This window comes from Atheta coriaria, unplaced genomic scaffold, assembly GCF_025399875.1.
Source record: "Atheta coriaria isolate IRGN ID8LTWV9N9 unplaced genomic scaffold, Caltech_Dcor_3.1 hic_scaffold_3_pilon, whole genome shotgun sequence".
Taxonomy (NCBI): domain Eukaryota; kingdom Metazoa; phylum Arthropoda; class Insecta; order Coleoptera; family Staphylinidae; genus Dalotia; species Dalotia coriaria.
This window is the reverse complement of record NW_027045445.1, coordinates 1,914,766-1,930,410: the sequence shown is the minus strand read 5'-3', so window position 1 is coordinate 1,930,410 and position 15,645 is coordinate 1,914,766. Positions and strand designations below refer to the sequence as shown.

Here is a 15,645-nt window from a genome sequence, read left to right as displayed (position 1 = left end):
TTAATACCCTCCTGAACGGACTTTAATCACTGCGGGTAGCCCTTTTATATCTGCGGCCGACCGAGAAAAAAATGTAGGGAGAAATTGTAAAAGTGGGGGATTCTCCGCATTTGGATCGGGCTTCAGGTGACTCCACTGCTGCCCCTTTCTTAACTCTATTCGCAGGTACGCGCATGATTCTCGCGATCAGCTTCGTAACTTTTATTATTGGCATTTCTTTCACACTACGTTTTAAATGATTAGTTGCAGGTATAAAATGGTATCCTTGAAAGTTGTTGATGAACAGTATTAAGAGAGTTGCGTATATGCATCTGCGTTTCCTGATTTTGGAACTGACTAGGCAGCAGAGAGCGTAAATGTGTTGTAGCAGCTTTAGAAACAATGGTGCGCTTGCGCACGTTTATCATATAATCAAACCAGCTGTTGACAGTGTAGGACATAAGCGCATAAAATAGATTACCACTACCTACATATCTAATATTTCAGACGTACGGTGCGGAAGGCGTAGAAACTTTTGAGTGCAACATATTTCTGTTGATTCCTGCAATTGATGCGCCTGGTTGCCGTTGCACTGTAAGTACTAGTTTTACCATATCAATTGTGCCCAATTTCTATAGCAGTAATTATAAACTTTAGTTGGCCTAACGATTCCAACAGGATGTGTCAGTGATGCGTTGTGTACTTTCCCGAATTCGTAACTAATACAAATTAATTTTATACAGCACTAATCATGGATGCAAAAGCCCAACCAGCAAAGGCAAAGCCTAAGAAGGATAGAAAGCAAGTCATAATGGAGCTAGTTGCACAAAATAACATGCAGGGTGCAATGCATCATATGCAATTGTTAATGGCTGAGCAACAGAAAGAAAAAGATATGGAGAAACAAAAGCAGGAGGAAATGGATGCAATGATGAAGATGTTTGCGCAGATGATGTCCGCTGCGAATGCAAAAAATGCGGCGGGAGGTGACGCCACTGCAGCTAAAAAGGATAAAGCAGAGAAAAAGCAGCGGGCGCAGAATCGCGGCAAAGGAGATTATAAGAATCAAGGTAATCGCGGACCTGGTGACCAACAGAAAAAAGGCGGTCCTAACCAGAACCAACATCAGAATAAAGGTCCACAAAATTTCAACCGGGGCCCCCCTCGAGGTGGCCCAAGAGGCGGCCGCGGTCAGTTTAACAATGCACCGCATCAACCACACAGCGTGTTCCATCAAGGACCACCACCACCTCATGCACCGCCCTATCATCCAGGCATGAGGCCACCACCACCACCACCTCAATATCACCACGGTCCACATCCGAACATGCCGCCTCCGCCGCCTCATTTCAATCCTCAATATGGGCCACCACCGCAGCACTATCCCAACTATAATTATCCACCGCAAGTGCCTCCACCTGGCCCGATGCCAGGTCCTAGCATGCCGTATTCGCCAGCTCCTGGCTACCCGGGACAGTATTCGCCTGCCCCACAACCACAACAAGTGCAAATCAATGTCAATCTGCCCAGTGGAAGTACGGAAGCAGGCGGAGCCAAGAAGAAACAAAGAGCCGTCAACAATCCTGTTGCAACTGAGGCGCCTCCGTCGTATGACAGCGTCGTTGGCGAAGATAACAGTCAAGTACAGGCGGATGGAGCGAATCAAAGAGGCAGGTTCCAACGTGGACGAGGCAATCGTGGAAAAGGTGCGAACAGGGGTAGAGGTGCAGGAGGACAGAACCAGTTTAAGAAGCCTGCTGGTCGCAAACATGCGCCGGGGACTGTTAAGGCTGAGAAAAAGGATGAAGCCGAAGATGAGGATGATGATGATAAAGGCGCCGAGTCTGATAGCTCGGCTAGCAGCATCGAAGTGGTCGAGAAGCACGAAAAACCAAAGGAGAAAATTCCTAATCCTTTGGATGATGCCATGGAGGATTTGAAGAAGAATATTCTGAGCTTTTTTAAGAAGATCTAACTAATTTTACTATATAATAAAGTTTATATCTATACACACTCTATATTTCGTAATTTGAAAGATGTATTTGATTTTATGAATCTGGTTAAGCTGTTTTGAAATAAATCGCTTCATATGTCATTGAGGTTTTCCCTTGCTGTTTATGACCGCATTGCTATTGTTCGGATAATATGGAAAACGAACCACGCACAAGGTCAATACTGATTTCTGTTAAATTGCTGATAAATAACGAGAGAACTGGTAGAACGCCATTGAAACGTGCGCGCAGTGTTTGCACTCTAAATGTATATTTAAATTCGGTTTTAAGTTAAGTGTTAAACATGTCATCTAATCCAAAACCGCAAAAAGATAGAAAGTTGATCATCCAGGAGCTTGTTGCGAACAACAACATGCCGGCTGCAATGCATCATGTTCAACAGGCTTTGACTGAGCAGCAGATAAAAAAGTGTATGGATGAACAAATGCAAGCAGGGAAGACGCCGAAAAGCAAGAAAAATACGCAGACACAACCAGGACATCAACAGCGTGGCAAAAGCTATGGTAAAAGTGGTGGCGGTCATTATCAGAAGTTTAGCAACAATGGCCCAAGGAAATTTACAAAATCGAAGAGAAAATCAACAAATCAACAGAATGAAGAGCAAACAGATGAGTGCTGCTGCATACTTTGATAATATTACGCGTAGATGTGTATAACTGACTAAATAAATTTGTCTAAGCCGATTTTTCTGATATTACGAGAAAAATAGCTGCGATATGTGTATAAATTAATATATAGGGGCCCCGAGAGGTGCATGCTGTGGCAATACGATAGTATGCTAGAATCACGTGCGCACTACAATTAAAATTTAAACTGGTCGATAATACATCTAAATACACAATACATGCATACCGTACTTTTTACTACGCTAGTGATCGAAATTATCGCATTCTGTAAGTACTACAGGTTTGACAACATCATTATTGCAAGCAACTAGAGAAATCAACGAAAAAGTTCAAAAATCAATCATATTGATTATACTGGAATTTTGAGTTTAAATGCTCTCCATTGTCATTCCCAAAATATGATGTTTGTCAGTATATTTAGTTCTATTTGTTTCCCACTTGATTAGAATACTTATCTCAATCACTAATTAGAATTCATTAATGCCGGTGAACTCGTATCTCCTAATTTTATCTACCGATATTATCTCCAACGTAAAATTTCTGTTTCCCTTTATAAATGGCAGTGCATATGGAAGCATCGAGGCGGAAGAAACTAAAGTGTGATTTACGATAATTCCTTTATAAACAACAAATATTTATTCTTTAATTACTGCATAATCATTTGACACCTTGAGGAAGATTTTTGGCACAGATTTAAAACCACATCTCATAACTGTGATTTCCGGTGACATTTTGGCAGTACACAGTTTTATTTTGCCTTACCATCTCTAATTTGATCCCTGGTAGCACATGTAGGGCATAGGCAAAACAAACGCATGCAAATATTAATTATTTAAGTCATTTTAGACATTAATGTAAGACTTACGAAAAATATCGCACTGCCTTCATCTTGAATGCAGTGGAGTTCTCCTTGCACTTATATGCAAGAACTTGCTTGATTCTACTGATCTCAACCATCGGAAATCTCGATGCAACATATGCTAATGTATAGGTGTATACATAAGTGCTTGTGATATTCGCGAATTAAATTTGATAAACTTACATATGATTGCTTGGACTTTGGCACGATCCAGCGCTGGTTTAACAGGACGACTGGTGGTGCCGGCCCGACTCCATCTTTGTCCGGTGACTGAGCAGCTCGCGAGTTCCTCTGGTCTGAATAGAATTGTAGCTAAACCCCGTGTCAACTTGCGATAGTCACTCCACTTTACAGAACGCAGAGCTGCGGCATGCACTTCAACGCCGTCAGCCAGTTTTACCTGCGTGTATTATAATCTTTTAAACCTACATAACGCACTATTGTGATCACTTAACCATTATCATCTTTTCGGTTAACTTACAATGTGATTGTCGGATAGCATTCGGTCATCATCGGTGAAATCTGTCCAATTGCGCATGCGGCACGCTCTGCTTGCAATTCTAGCGGATCTTGCTGATACTATAATAACAAATACCAGAAACCAAACACAAGTAAACAATTACCAAAATGTACTTTAATTTATCACTATGTATTTCAATACAGGCGACTTGTGTGACTTGAAAGTTTTGTAAGACTGACATCACAAAATGGACGCCGCGGCCCATACGCATGGATTGCAAATACGTCGTGTGAATTATGCATATGCCGCTTGAGATACAAATCGGTTTTAAACCGACGCTGACAAATGTCACACGCGGGGTGTGTTGGAAAATGTACCAAACGCATGTGTTGTCGTAAATTTGACAAATTGCTATAAGTACGCCCGCAATCTTCACATGTCCTCGATGACTGCGACTGCGAGCGCCCTCTAGCAACGCCTATTGTGTCCACTCCTGCAACAAACACACGTGCAGCATTAGTATTTGTTGCAGGAGCGAATACAAAAGACATACAAAATGCAATACTTACCAAAACCATGTTCGGAATGTGTTTTGTAATTATTTCCGGAAGACAGTGGTATTTCTAAAGTCTCCAATTGCTCTACTTCAGTCAAAGCAGTAATCTCCGCTACATGTCCTTCATGATCCTCCTCCACATCACTAAAGTACTCCGAGAACTCCGGCAACTCGATTTTCATTTGTTTCATAGTAATATCTTCCTCTGGTACTTCTTCTAGTTCAATAATAGTATTGTTATTATTATGACTAATATTAACTAGCGTTTCGTTGTTGTTTTCGGGATCGATTGGCTCAGTATTCGTTTGTTTCAGTCTTGTCTGTCTGTCTGTTTCTTGTCTTGTTGATTGTGTAATTTGTTTACATGGTTGAGTATTGGGTTGCCTATCCACAGACATAGGCAAAGCTACTTCACTGTTGGTTGTACTTGTACATTTTGATAAGTTCTGAAATATTAAAAAAATTTTATAACCCCAAGTAAAAACATCTAAAAAGAATAGGTTATTACCTGTTTCTTTGGAAGAGCATCAGTATGTGGGTCTGTAAGACCACGAATTTTAAGTGATTCAGCAGTACGCAAGAAATTACTAAGATGCGCCTGCGCAACATTAACTTCGCCGGCATACATGAATTCCAGTAAAGACGAAACGCTACGTGCATCTACATCACGCATGAAGATTATCGGATGTGAACATGGGTTATTCTAAAGAGAAATAAAACAATTTTTACTATAAATCTAATAAATTTGTAGAATGGCATCTCTTACCTTAAACATTTCCTTAAAGAGTGGACTACATGCGGAGAGCACAACGCGATGTGCTTTAATACTCCGGCCTTCACAGACAATGCTTACATCGGTGAAGTCTTCGTCGTCGCGCAAAGCCTCAAACTGTGATGTAATATTCGCCTGGAAATTGTTCCATCGCAGACAGTACTGCTGCTCCTCGCCCTCGTCGTCCATTTCACGCGGCAATCGTCTTCTGTATCAATATTAACTTTCAGTATAAGTAACTCATCTTTTTCCACTGAATAAATAGATTTTTTTATTTTTTGCTTTAGTTTTGATGGAGAAAATGTTAAATTCAAGCGTTGTACACACGCGTTCCCGACAAGGGTGAGTGTGTCACTCGGATGGGAAAAATAAACGAATGTTTAATCGATAATCACCTTTCGCGCGTTTTCCGGCTGGCCAACTAAGAAATTCTCCTTTCCCCCAACCCACAACGCCGCCATTTTTAAATAATTGAATATATTTGAGCAACTAATTATGCAATCGTATCAAAAATTAATTTTTAACATAATACTTACTTAATCTTAAATGCCACCGTGCCTTTTTACACTATTATTTATTTATTGTTCAATGGAATGATATTTTCACATATATTTAAAAAAATATGTCCCAATTAAAAAAATGTCCGCGCAATTCTATTGTTTTAGTTAAAAATCTAAATTATTCTAAAAATATCTTTTAATAGAACAACCCCTACTCTTAAAAAATCTCCCAAACGTCACGCACAGCTGTGCAGCTCATTGTACACAGTTCACCCAACAACCCTTATAAAAATGTAAGGTTATCTACCCCTAGAATACTATAATTTCTAAAAATAACAGTTAAATATATAAAAACCAAGCATAACTCACGCGTCGTGATGAATTTCACTACGGAGGAGCTGTCAACGTCGGCGTTGTCGAAACTTTTTGATCAAAAACGCAAGAACAGCTTCTGCGACCTCACCCTGCTAGTGAATGGACGTGTGGTGAAGGCGCACCGGAACGTTCTATCAGCGGCGTCGCCCTATTTTGATTCTATTCTGAAACATCACCGCGTGCAGCGTGAACAACTCACTGTAACATGCGGCGATGCCGATGTTTTCGAACGCCTTGTTGATTACACCTACACTGGTCGCATCCTGGTGGAGCGTGCCGGTGTCGAAGAGCTGCTGCGACTAGCCGACCACTTTCTCATGACGAAAATAATCGAATACTGCATTGAGTTTCTCGGCACACAACTTGGTCATGACAATTGTTTGTTTACATATTATCTGACGCAGAGATTTCGTCTTAAACAATTGGGTAGTTTGGTGGAGAACTGGATTCGGACGCATTTAACGCAGATTATTGATGGAGAAGAAGGGGGCGCAAGGGCCGTGGGTGCCAACTGCCAACCTCCCTTCACGTGGTGCGCCCTGATTTCGACAAACGAGGCTCTGGCGACCGAATATGAGGCGGTATAACCTCACTTTCACCACGTCAAGTGCGGGACATCAACAACATCGTCAAACATCCAGGTACACTGAGGCGGGTTTGGACGCTCCAGCTGGCAGCCCCAGCACCAAACTCGGGTGCAGAAGGCTAATAACCTACTCACCCTAAATCAAACCTATTACTGAAACTTCAACTAAGCAAACCCGGACGGATAATACGAGGACGACCCTGGCTAATACTAAACACAAGATACGTTTCGGCTGCTGGAACGTGCAAACGTTATACGAGAGCTCCAAATTGCAGCAGGTAACTAAGGAATTTCTCAAATATAATCTACATATTTTAGGTATATCAGAAGTACGTTGGTTGGGGAAAGGAGAACATCCCACACAAGGTGGAGAACGACTACTTTTAGTGGTAATGAATCTGGAAAACACGAAAGCGGTGTAGGATTTCTACTCAGTAAACATGCTAAAAGAGTCTAATCTCATGGACACCAATAAACGAAAGAGTAATAACAGCAAGATTCTACACCAGGTTCAGAAAAGTAACTTTTATCCAATGTTACGCCCCAACCAATAACGCTTCTAAAGAGGATAAAGATGAATTCTATGACATCCTCGAGAAAACTATAAAAGACGTAAACAGCGGTGACATAAAAATTCTCATGGGCGACCTTAATGCGAAAGTAGGCGCTCAAAACGAGAATTTGGAAGAAATTATGGGAAAAAACGGCGTTGGGCAGATTAACGAAAACGGCACATACTTCACACAGTTCTGCTCCAACGCGAACCTGGTAATAGGGGGTACGCTGTTCCCCCACAAACAGATTCACAAGACAACGTGGGTCTCGCCAGACAAAAACCCACAACCAAATCGATCATATCACAATCTCTAGGAAATGGAGATCGTCATTACTCGATGTGAGGAACAAGAGAGGTGCTGATGTAGCCAGTGACCACCACCTAATAGTTGGCACATTGAGAATAAAACTAGCAGTACCCAAGCAACCAGCCGATATGAAACGAATAAAACTAAATATAGAGAAGCTACGCATTCCACAAATAGCAAAATCCTTCAAGGAAAAATGCAAGAGACAATAAACCAAAAATCAGCACAAAAATGGGAAAATATGGCCGACAACATCATTGAAGTCGCCAAAACAACAATTGGAGTGAAAAGCAGGCAAAGGAAAGAATGGATCAGCGAAAACACGTGGTTGCTGATAGAAGACCGAAAGAGGAAAAACACCTGCTACTCCAAAATCTTTCGCAAGAATATAGGGCAGCAGCACAGGTAGAGTACACAGGCCTTTGCCAAAAGGTCAAAAGGGAAGCCAGAAGAGACAAACGCAGGTGGATAGATGATATTTGCAGACAAGCAGAAGAAGCAATGCTCAACAACAACTCGAGAGAACTTTACAACCTCACAAAGAAACTGGCCAATAAGTACTCTACACGCACACACTTCATTAAGTCAAAAAACGGCCGCCTGTTAGTTGAGTCAGACAAGCAGCTCGAAAGATGGAGGGAACATTTCTCCGACATGCTCAGCGCAAACGAAACAATTAACTGGGAGCCAGAGAATAACCCAGGTAGACAACTGAACATTGACTCGAACCCGCCTTCAGTCGCGGAGATAACTGCAGCTATAAAGACGCTTAAGAACAACAAAGCAGCAGGAGCTGATAACGTTCCAGCGGAACTACTAAAAGTAAACGCCACATGGATGGCAAATGAACTATACCACTGTATTAAGGAAGCATGGAACAACAACAAGATTCCGACCAAGTGGAAAGAAGGGCTAATCATCAAGCTTCCCAAAAAAGGTAACTTGACCGAGTGTAACAACTGGCGTGGCATAACGCTATTAAACACAATTAATAAGATTATCGCGAAAATCGTCCAAACAAGATTAGCGGAAACTATAGAAAACACCCTGCGCCCGAACCAAGCAGGTTTTCGGCCGAATCGCTCATGCATCGATCATATCAATACCCTTCGTATAATTATCGAGCAATCAGTAGAATGGCGATCACCACTATTCATCGCCTTCATCGACTTTGAGAAAGCATTCGACAGCCTGAACCACGACGCTTTATGGAGGATCCTTAAGTCGCGAGGTGTACCAACAAAGATAATAAGCATCCTGCAAGAACTCTACACTGATGCAAACTGCAGTGTGTTACACAACGGTGAAAAAGCGAAAGTTTTACGATACACAGAGGAGTAAAACAAGGATGTGTCATATCCCCATTACTATTTAACATCGCCTTAGACTACATACTAGCAAAGGTAGACCAGAACAGGGATGGGTTGCGCTGGACACTAACCTCGCACCTCAGCGACCTGGATTACGCCGACGACATCTGCCTGATGTCACATACGTTCGAAGGCGTGAGCCGACAGCTAACAACATTAGCAAGGGAGGCAAGTAAAATTGGCCTAAGAATAAATATTGCCAAAACAAAAGAAATGCGTATAAATACAAACAACACCTTAAAACTCCAAATAGATAATACGGAAATAGAAGAGGTCAAGGAATTCCTATATCTAGGAAGTATAATTGACATAAAAGGGGGGACCGACGCAGATATAAACAACAGAATAAAGAAAGCCCAGCAATCCTTCAGAATGCTGAGCACAGTATGGAAGTCAAGCGTCTATACACTAAGAACAAAACTGCGCATATTCCGCACAAATGTAAAATCCACCCTTTTATATGGATGCGAAACATGGAGGTCAACGAGCTCAAGCACACACAAACTCCAAACCTTCATAAACAAGTGCTTGAGAATGATCTTGCGCATATTCTGGCCAATGACAATCTCCAACGATGAGTTGCACCGTCGATGTGATGAAACTCCCATTATAAATCAAATACGCAAGAGAAAATGGGGGTGGATTGGGCACATCTTGAGAAGAGACGCCGGAGATATCGCCAGAAATGCGCTAGAATGGAACCCACAGGGGAAGAGAAGGGTTGGTAGACCGGCCAATACCTGGCGAAGATCCACAATAGAGGAGCTCCGAAACCAAAATATGGGCTGGAACGAAGCAAAGGCGGTTGCCCGAAACAGAGTCCGTTGGAGGGCGCTTAGTGAGGCTCTATGCTCCACATAGGAGCCAAGAACATTATATATATATATATATTTGGGCACTACAAAATGTCAGCGAACGTGAAGCTGAAATAAATAATTTGTTCACCGCCATCTCTTGGACCAATGTTGATCATAATGAAGTTTACAAACACTTAGAAGTGTGCGAATTATATGGAAAAAGTGAATTGTCTCTGTATTACTTACTGCATAATCTTATGATGAATAATTTACTTTTGGGAAATTTTAAAACGCGGTACGACGGGTTGCATACTAAATATGAACAGGTAACCTTATCCAACTTAACCACACTTAACAATTATTTAGTATTAATTTACTGTTTAGATGTTAAAAACAGATGGTAAACTCGACCAAAATCAAAAAATTACAATTGCTGAGAAAGATGGGATTGTGGTGAAGGCAAGAAATAAAAACCGAAAGGAACAATTATTAGCTAGACTCCTCGCAGGACTAAAACCCAGTTTACGCACGGCCGCCATTAAAGCCATCCGGAAACAGAATAAGAAGATACAACTTGTGGATTATTTAACTGATAATATTGAAGGTATATTATCTTCCGTATTTACCAAAAATACTTATAATTAATATAATTTTAGTTGAGTCTGATGATGAAAAAGTAGGTGTAAAATGTCCGATATGTTCAGCTAATATAAACGACAGTATGCTTCTGGAACAACATCTATCTCTAAGTCATTCCAAGGATGTAACATACAAATGCGGAATTTGTAATTTTGTGTGTCAATATCACGGCGACTATCTAAATCATGCCAAGACGCACTTTTCGGGCCCACCGTTTAAGTGTGATTTTTGTGAGTAACTAAACATAACCTTAAATAACCTCAAAATATCTTGAATTTCATGGTTATAGGTGATTATGATTCTGATAATATTGCTAAATTGATTGCTCACCGGGCCAAACATCTAGAAGATTCTGCTTTCCAATGCACTTTTTGCTCATTCAAATGTCGCAGCAAACAAAACTACCTGTCGCACTTAAAATTGCATTCACCGGAGAAACTATTCAAGTGTGAGCAGTGCACGAAAAGTTTCAAGTACAAACATAACCTTGATTCGCACATGCTGACTCATTCCAGCGAAAAAACTCTACATTGTGAGTCCTGCGGGTTTCATACAAAGTTTTTAAGTCACATGATTGCGCATAAACGCATACATGCAGGTAAAATATGTTTTAACTTTAATTATATTTGTATATGCACATGTATCTATAGGTTATGTTTATTATAGGTGATATGTATCGATGTTCTTACCCTCACTGCAAATACTCAACATCGAAGAAGCAGCAGTTGGTGACACACGCAAAAACGCACAACGGTTTGCGTCCACATGCATGCACAGTCTGCGGTAGAGGATTCATGGAGAAGAGTCATCTAGTGCGGCATGAACGTATTCACTTGGAGGAGAAACCTTTCAAGTGTACGAGCTGTGACTATGCGAGTTCTCGCCGCGATAAACTGAAGGAACATTTCACGCGGCATCATGGGGAGAACGCCAGTGCTAAGGTACCGTACAAGGCGCGCCCTCTACGAACTGGAACTGGCACTAATCAAAAGAACGCGAAAAATCAGCAAAATCAACAAAACCAAGAACACACTGGTACAAATAATAACAATACAAATGTTAGTTTTAACACTGCTAGTAATACTAGTAACAATAATACAACAAGTAATGGCACAGCCGGTGCGCCTAATACTAACACCAACGGTGATATACAAGAGTTAATAATGCACCATCATAATCAAAATGGCGGAGCGACTGGTCCTGCTTTGAATGGTTATCATCACTTTGCTGATCCTACAGACTTCCATCATTCACATAATCTACAACAACATTTACAACATCAACGGAATGGTCAGCATCATAATAATATGAATCATCATCACATGTTAGCTAGGACCAATCATCCAACAGCCACTTCGACAGCGGCGGCGGTGGCGGCCGCCATGATGCTAGATCCTAGATTTCATCATAATTCAACGGTTAGTGTATTACATATTAATTATTATTGCTTTTTTTTATTAAAACTCGATTTTGTTAAAGGTACCATATCCAACGTCCACGCCAGTTACAATGGCGGCGATGGCAGCTGCGCAGTCTTCGCAACAGATTCAAGCGTCATCCCAACACGTCGGGGAATATCCGCCATCATTACAAAACTGCATGACATTGTTCTAAACAATTTTTCAAAGTGTACAACGACATTTGTGGGTTTAAACCAAAACTTCCTACTAATATAAAATTGTTGTTAGACGTAAAATCCACAATTCACTATGTTCATATCTGATTCTAGTCAATTTTACAATCGTACTATCGGATACATTTAGATAACTTTTGATGTTCTATGTTACTATGTTATCATTAAAATGAGAATTTGACTTGTGCACTGTCGGCATTGATAATACTTGATAAATGTGTTCAATAATTAATAAATAAATGTTTTACGTTATAAAAATTAGAAATTAATGAATTTATTTATCTATGACTTATTTTTTTGTCCTCATGAATTTTAGTTGTAGTCCGGTGTATTGTTGGTTGCATATGTTAAACTACAAATGCTATAAAAATTCAATTGAGTTTCAATTCAATTCAATTCAAGTTAATAGAATATTGCAACAATATTAGCTAATATTCATAATTAAACATATTTTCATCAATAATAATATTAATATAATTTAGTTATTGTACTTGTTTGAACTTTAAAGTAGTAAAATATTTACTTTTGTTATTCTTCAATAATTCTTTACAAATAATCACTATTTCAATTATCTTTTAAATAAAATATCGATGTGTTTTTATTTGAAATCTAATTAATGAGTTTTTGTGAGTGTTACTCTCACGACGCGGTTAAATTTCCTCGACGTACACGAGGTTAGTGTTATAATAAAAAGTGGAATACTGGTCGCGACGCGCGAGATTCTAGGACAACGGCCACAACCGCCACAACAGCGTCGCCCGTCTCCTCGCGCATTAAAGTCGCCTCTAACTCCTCTTCGAGTACACCATACTCATACAAACAACAAGCAAAGCTAACGCACTGCACTACAGGAACAAGCTGTGCTTTAGTTGTTCGAAGCAAGCTTCGATTCAGTCTCATCTTCAAATACACGCAGCTTTTCTGGACGTTCGCTTTCAATATGAAGCTGCGCATGAAATGAAAAGAAAGCATCCGAAAGCATTTGTCTCGTCGTAGGTGAAAAGAACGAAAGTACTTTCTTTCTCCAGTCGAAACGAAACCAAAACGTCAAACAAGTAAAAGTACTTTTTATAATAGGAATTTCTAAAAAGAAATTATATTAGAATTTTTTTTAGTTTTTGAAACAAATAATTGTTGCATTTTAGTAGGAATATTTGAAATATATATAATTTTTATTGGTTTTTACTGTTTTAGTAATTTTTGTGTTATTGTTAAATTAATTTCAATGTTAAATTTAATAATCTTTACCGATTATAGTTTAGTGTACTAGAACTGATTACTTTTCAAAATTTCAGCGTTATGAGACGCGGAGCGTTCGTTGCCCTTCGCGCCTCGTCAAGGGCCAAGTTAGAAAAAATAAAACAAATCAAAACCCGGTCGAAGTCCAAAAACTAAAAATAAAAACAAAAAATACACATTCAAGATAGAAGAATGAAAAATAAAGCAATGCAAGCAAAAACATCATCGTACTACATCACGCCAAACAGGGTTACCAACTTTTTAGGGTAACAAAACACAAAACAATACCATCTCAAATTAAAACTCAATTAAAGGAGTGAAATTTAAAAATTAAATTTTACCATTCATGACAATAATTCATAATAAAATAATTATTTTTATTATCAATAATATTTGGTAACCCTACGTGGTGCATTTCGGTATTTATTAATCTATCACGCGTCGAAACCCGTTTGCTCGTAGCGTCCGCGCCTCGGCGTCGTTTTCACGGTGGTCGGTCTCCTCTTCCTGGGTGAGGGACCTATTTTCGTGTTTTATCCCAAACAACAGTTATACCACACTCTACGCATGTTCACTGTGCATCCTCATCGCACACATATGTTTTAATAACTCACGCATGAGACGCAAACTAACCTTGTGGTTTTCGATGGGCATGCGCTACCCTTTAATCTTTCCTTCGAACGCGGTTGGTAAAAAAAGCAACAACGAGCACCGTTTTCGTCGCACCGGTTTTTATCTCACGAGAATGGATGATGCGTACGTGTAAGTCCGCTGCTTCGTTTGTTGTTGTTGTTTTGTGGTTGGTTTCGGTTGCTTTTTGATCACTTTGGGCGTGTTTCGGTGGTAGGTGCACTTGTCGAACACGTTTTGGGATGATTTCCGCGTTCCATGCATTTCTACATGCTTACTCACAAAACTTATACAGAAGAATAACTTTGGATTGAAACACAACCTAATCGTTTTGCTTGGTAATACTAGTGCCATCTATATTTGACAGTTTGCAATAATTTGCATTGAATACTTCTTGGTACACTTACTGGAGCAAAACAATTTGCCTAATCGATGATTTTAGATTATGTGTATGTTTAAACAAAAAGTGCAGTGTGATCGATGTGAATCTAAAATTAATCAACGCCCTTGACCTATTACGCATGGCGTGGCGCGGCGTAGCGGACAAAAATATTATGTGGCCTGTCGCCGACTTCGCTTAAACAGTTATAAAATACACGATGCAGTCGCACACATTTGCGACTAGACCACAAGGACATCTTTTCTAGAATTCTCTAGAAGAACACGCATATTGACCTATCTCAATCAGTTACAGTAAGTTAGGTTATGATAACCAAAACGACATACATTTTACTAAGGTTATAAATTTGACACTCTGTGTTTTAGATGATTTGCAATGTGATGAATTAATGGTTTGTGCATTCGTGGATCATGCTGTGCGTGTGAAATTAATTTCTATCGACTTCCAACATCCGCACTACACATTTTATTAATAAGTTAAATTTTGTACGCTTCTGCTTTTCTTCCATGCTCATATTTCTTCAGTTTGAGCTTTTATTGAGTGTGTGCGTGAAAATAAACAAAAAAGACAAAAATGGAAAGATGAAAGAATAACGATAGCCGATGTCGATGAACACCTGACGTACTCTGATGGACGTGAGATGTTAGACGTTGAAGAACAGAAGAACAGATACCCCTAGGTGTTCGTCTACGTCTACGAATAGTAATAGAAATGGATGTGAAGCAGAAGATGCTACTTAACAACGTCTGGCTTGCTAAATACTATTATATTTTAAATTTTATGTTTTTGCAGACACATGGACGACGTAGGCTTCAACCATCAATCAAAAATTTAATTTTTGAGTCTTTTAATTTAAATTTCATTTTTAATATGATAAGAAAGTTTATTTTATGAATGATTCAAATTTAAAACTGAGTGAGATGCAATGAGGAAGGGTTGCTATGCTTAAAGACACTAACCTACCCTTTTTTCAACCCGCAGGTAGAATAAAGATAATATTTTAAATGTTGTGTAATGTTGTATCGCATGACATCTGAAACGTGACTCGTTTCTTCTTTCTCCCGACCAAGAGAATCTTTTATAAGATAAAAACGAAAGCATAAAAACGAGCATCATGAATCAATGAGGAAGAAATGGGACGAGCGCACAAAAAACGGTACCGTTAACAAACCACCCTCCAAAGCTGTGGTTCATACGGGGTTCATTCGCCTTATGGTCTTCCGCATTCTTTTTTTAAACCAAAACTTTTGCTTTTTATTTCTTTAAATTTAGAAAATTTTTGTAGTAAACTTTATCTGTTTTTTATTTGTTTTAAGGTTACACTTACCAATATACAATTTTTCTTCACA

General features: G+C 39.6%; 3 protein-coding genes and 1 long non-coding RNA gene across 6 annotated transcripts; 3 read left to right on the top strand and 1 right to left on the bottom strand.

Moving 5' to 3' along the window:
• Window positions 1–411: 411 nt before the first annotated feature.
• On the top strand, window positions 412–2,674 carry LOC135803735 (basic salivary proline-rich protein 1-like). The gene is made up of 2 exons (XM_065317420.1): window positions 412–573; window positions 723–2,674. Exon 2 carries the CDS (start codon window positions 731–733, stop codon window positions 1,952–1,954), a length of 1,224 nt encoding a protein of 407 aa, XP_065173492.1. The 5' UTR covers window positions 412–573; window positions 723–730; the 3' UTR covers window positions 1,955–2,674.
• On the bottom strand, window positions 1,946–6,275 carry LOC135803733 (protein abrupt-like). Of its 2 annotated transcripts, XM_065317417.1 has the most exons (8): window positions 6,134–6,275; window positions 5,259–5,472; window positions 5,001–5,195; window positions 4,506–4,938; window positions 3,958–4,055; window positions 3,660–3,876; window positions 3,483–3,597; window positions 1,946–3,396 (listed from the first exon to the last, which is right to left on the bottom strand). In XM_065317417.1, exons 2-8 carry the CDS (start codon window positions 5,451–5,453, stop codon window positions 3,366–3,368), a joined length of 1,284 nt encoding a protein of 427 aa, XP_065173489.1. In that variant the 5' UTR covers window positions 5,454–5,472; window positions 6,134–6,275; the 3' UTR covers window positions 1,946–3,365. The 2 variants fall into 2 exon arrangements, with proteins under 2 accessions (XP_065173489.1, XP_065173490.1); XM_065317418.1 differs by lacking the exons at window positions 1,946–3,396; window positions 3,483–3,597; window positions 3,660–3,876; window positions 3,958–4,055 and adding an exon at window positions 4,091–4,429.
• Window positions 6,142–12,292, top strand: LOC135803644 (uncharacterized). The gene is made up of 10 exons (XM_065317312.1): window positions 6,142–6,720; window positions 7,176–7,493; window positions 7,883–8,925; window positions 8,975–9,130; window positions 9,820–10,081; window positions 10,140–10,359; window positions 10,412–10,624; window positions 10,684–10,992; window positions 11,061–11,812; window positions 11,874–12,292. The coding sequence occupies exons 1-10, from the start codon at window positions 6,142–6,144 to the stop codon at window positions 12,006–12,008; spliced, it is 3,987 nt and encodes a 1,328-aa protein (XP_065173384.1). The 3' UTR covers window positions 12,009–12,292.
• Window positions 12,293–14,327: 2,035 nt separating this feature from the next.
• Window positions 14,328–15,645, top strand: LOC135803960 (uncharacterized). Of its 2 annotated transcripts, XR_010550933.1 has the most exons (3): window positions 14,328–14,589; window positions 14,662–15,040; window positions 15,089–15,645. It is a non-coding gene; the product is annotated as an uncharacterized lncRNA (long non-coding RNA). The 2 variants fall into 2 exon arrangements; XR_010550932.1 differs by having other exon boundaries at window positions 14,662–15,645.

Bases quoted from the DNA above. Each gene is read 5' to 3' on its own strand.
- LOC135803735 (XM_065317420.1), top strand. From the start codon at position 731: ATGGATGCAAAAGCCCAACCAGCAAAGGCAAAGCCTAAGAAGGATAGA.
- LOC135803733 (XM_065317417.1), bottom strand. From the start codon at position 5,453: ATGGACGACGAGGGCGAGGAGCAGCAGTACTGTCTGCGATGGAACAAT. The intron at 5,196-5,258 runs GTAAGAGATGCC...ATTTCTCTTTAG, and splicing joins TCTTTAAGGAAATGTTTAAG to AATAACCCATGTTCACATCC. The intron at 3,397-3,482 runs GTAAGTCTTACA...ATGTGCTACCAG, and splicing joins AAGGCAGTGCGATATTTTTC to GGATCAAATTAGAGATGGTA.
- LOC135803644 (XM_065317312.1), top strand. From the start codon at position 6,142: ATGAATTTCACTACGGAGGAGCTGTCAACGTCGGCGTTGTCGAAACTT. The intron at 9,131-9,819 runs GTAAAATTGGCC...TGCTCCACATAG, and splicing joins AACATTAGCAAGGGAGGCAA to GAGCCAAGAACATTATATAT. The intron at 10,360-10,411 runs GTATATTATCTT...ATATAATTTTAG, and splicing joins TTTAACTGATAATATTGAAG to TTGAGTCTGATGATGAAAAA.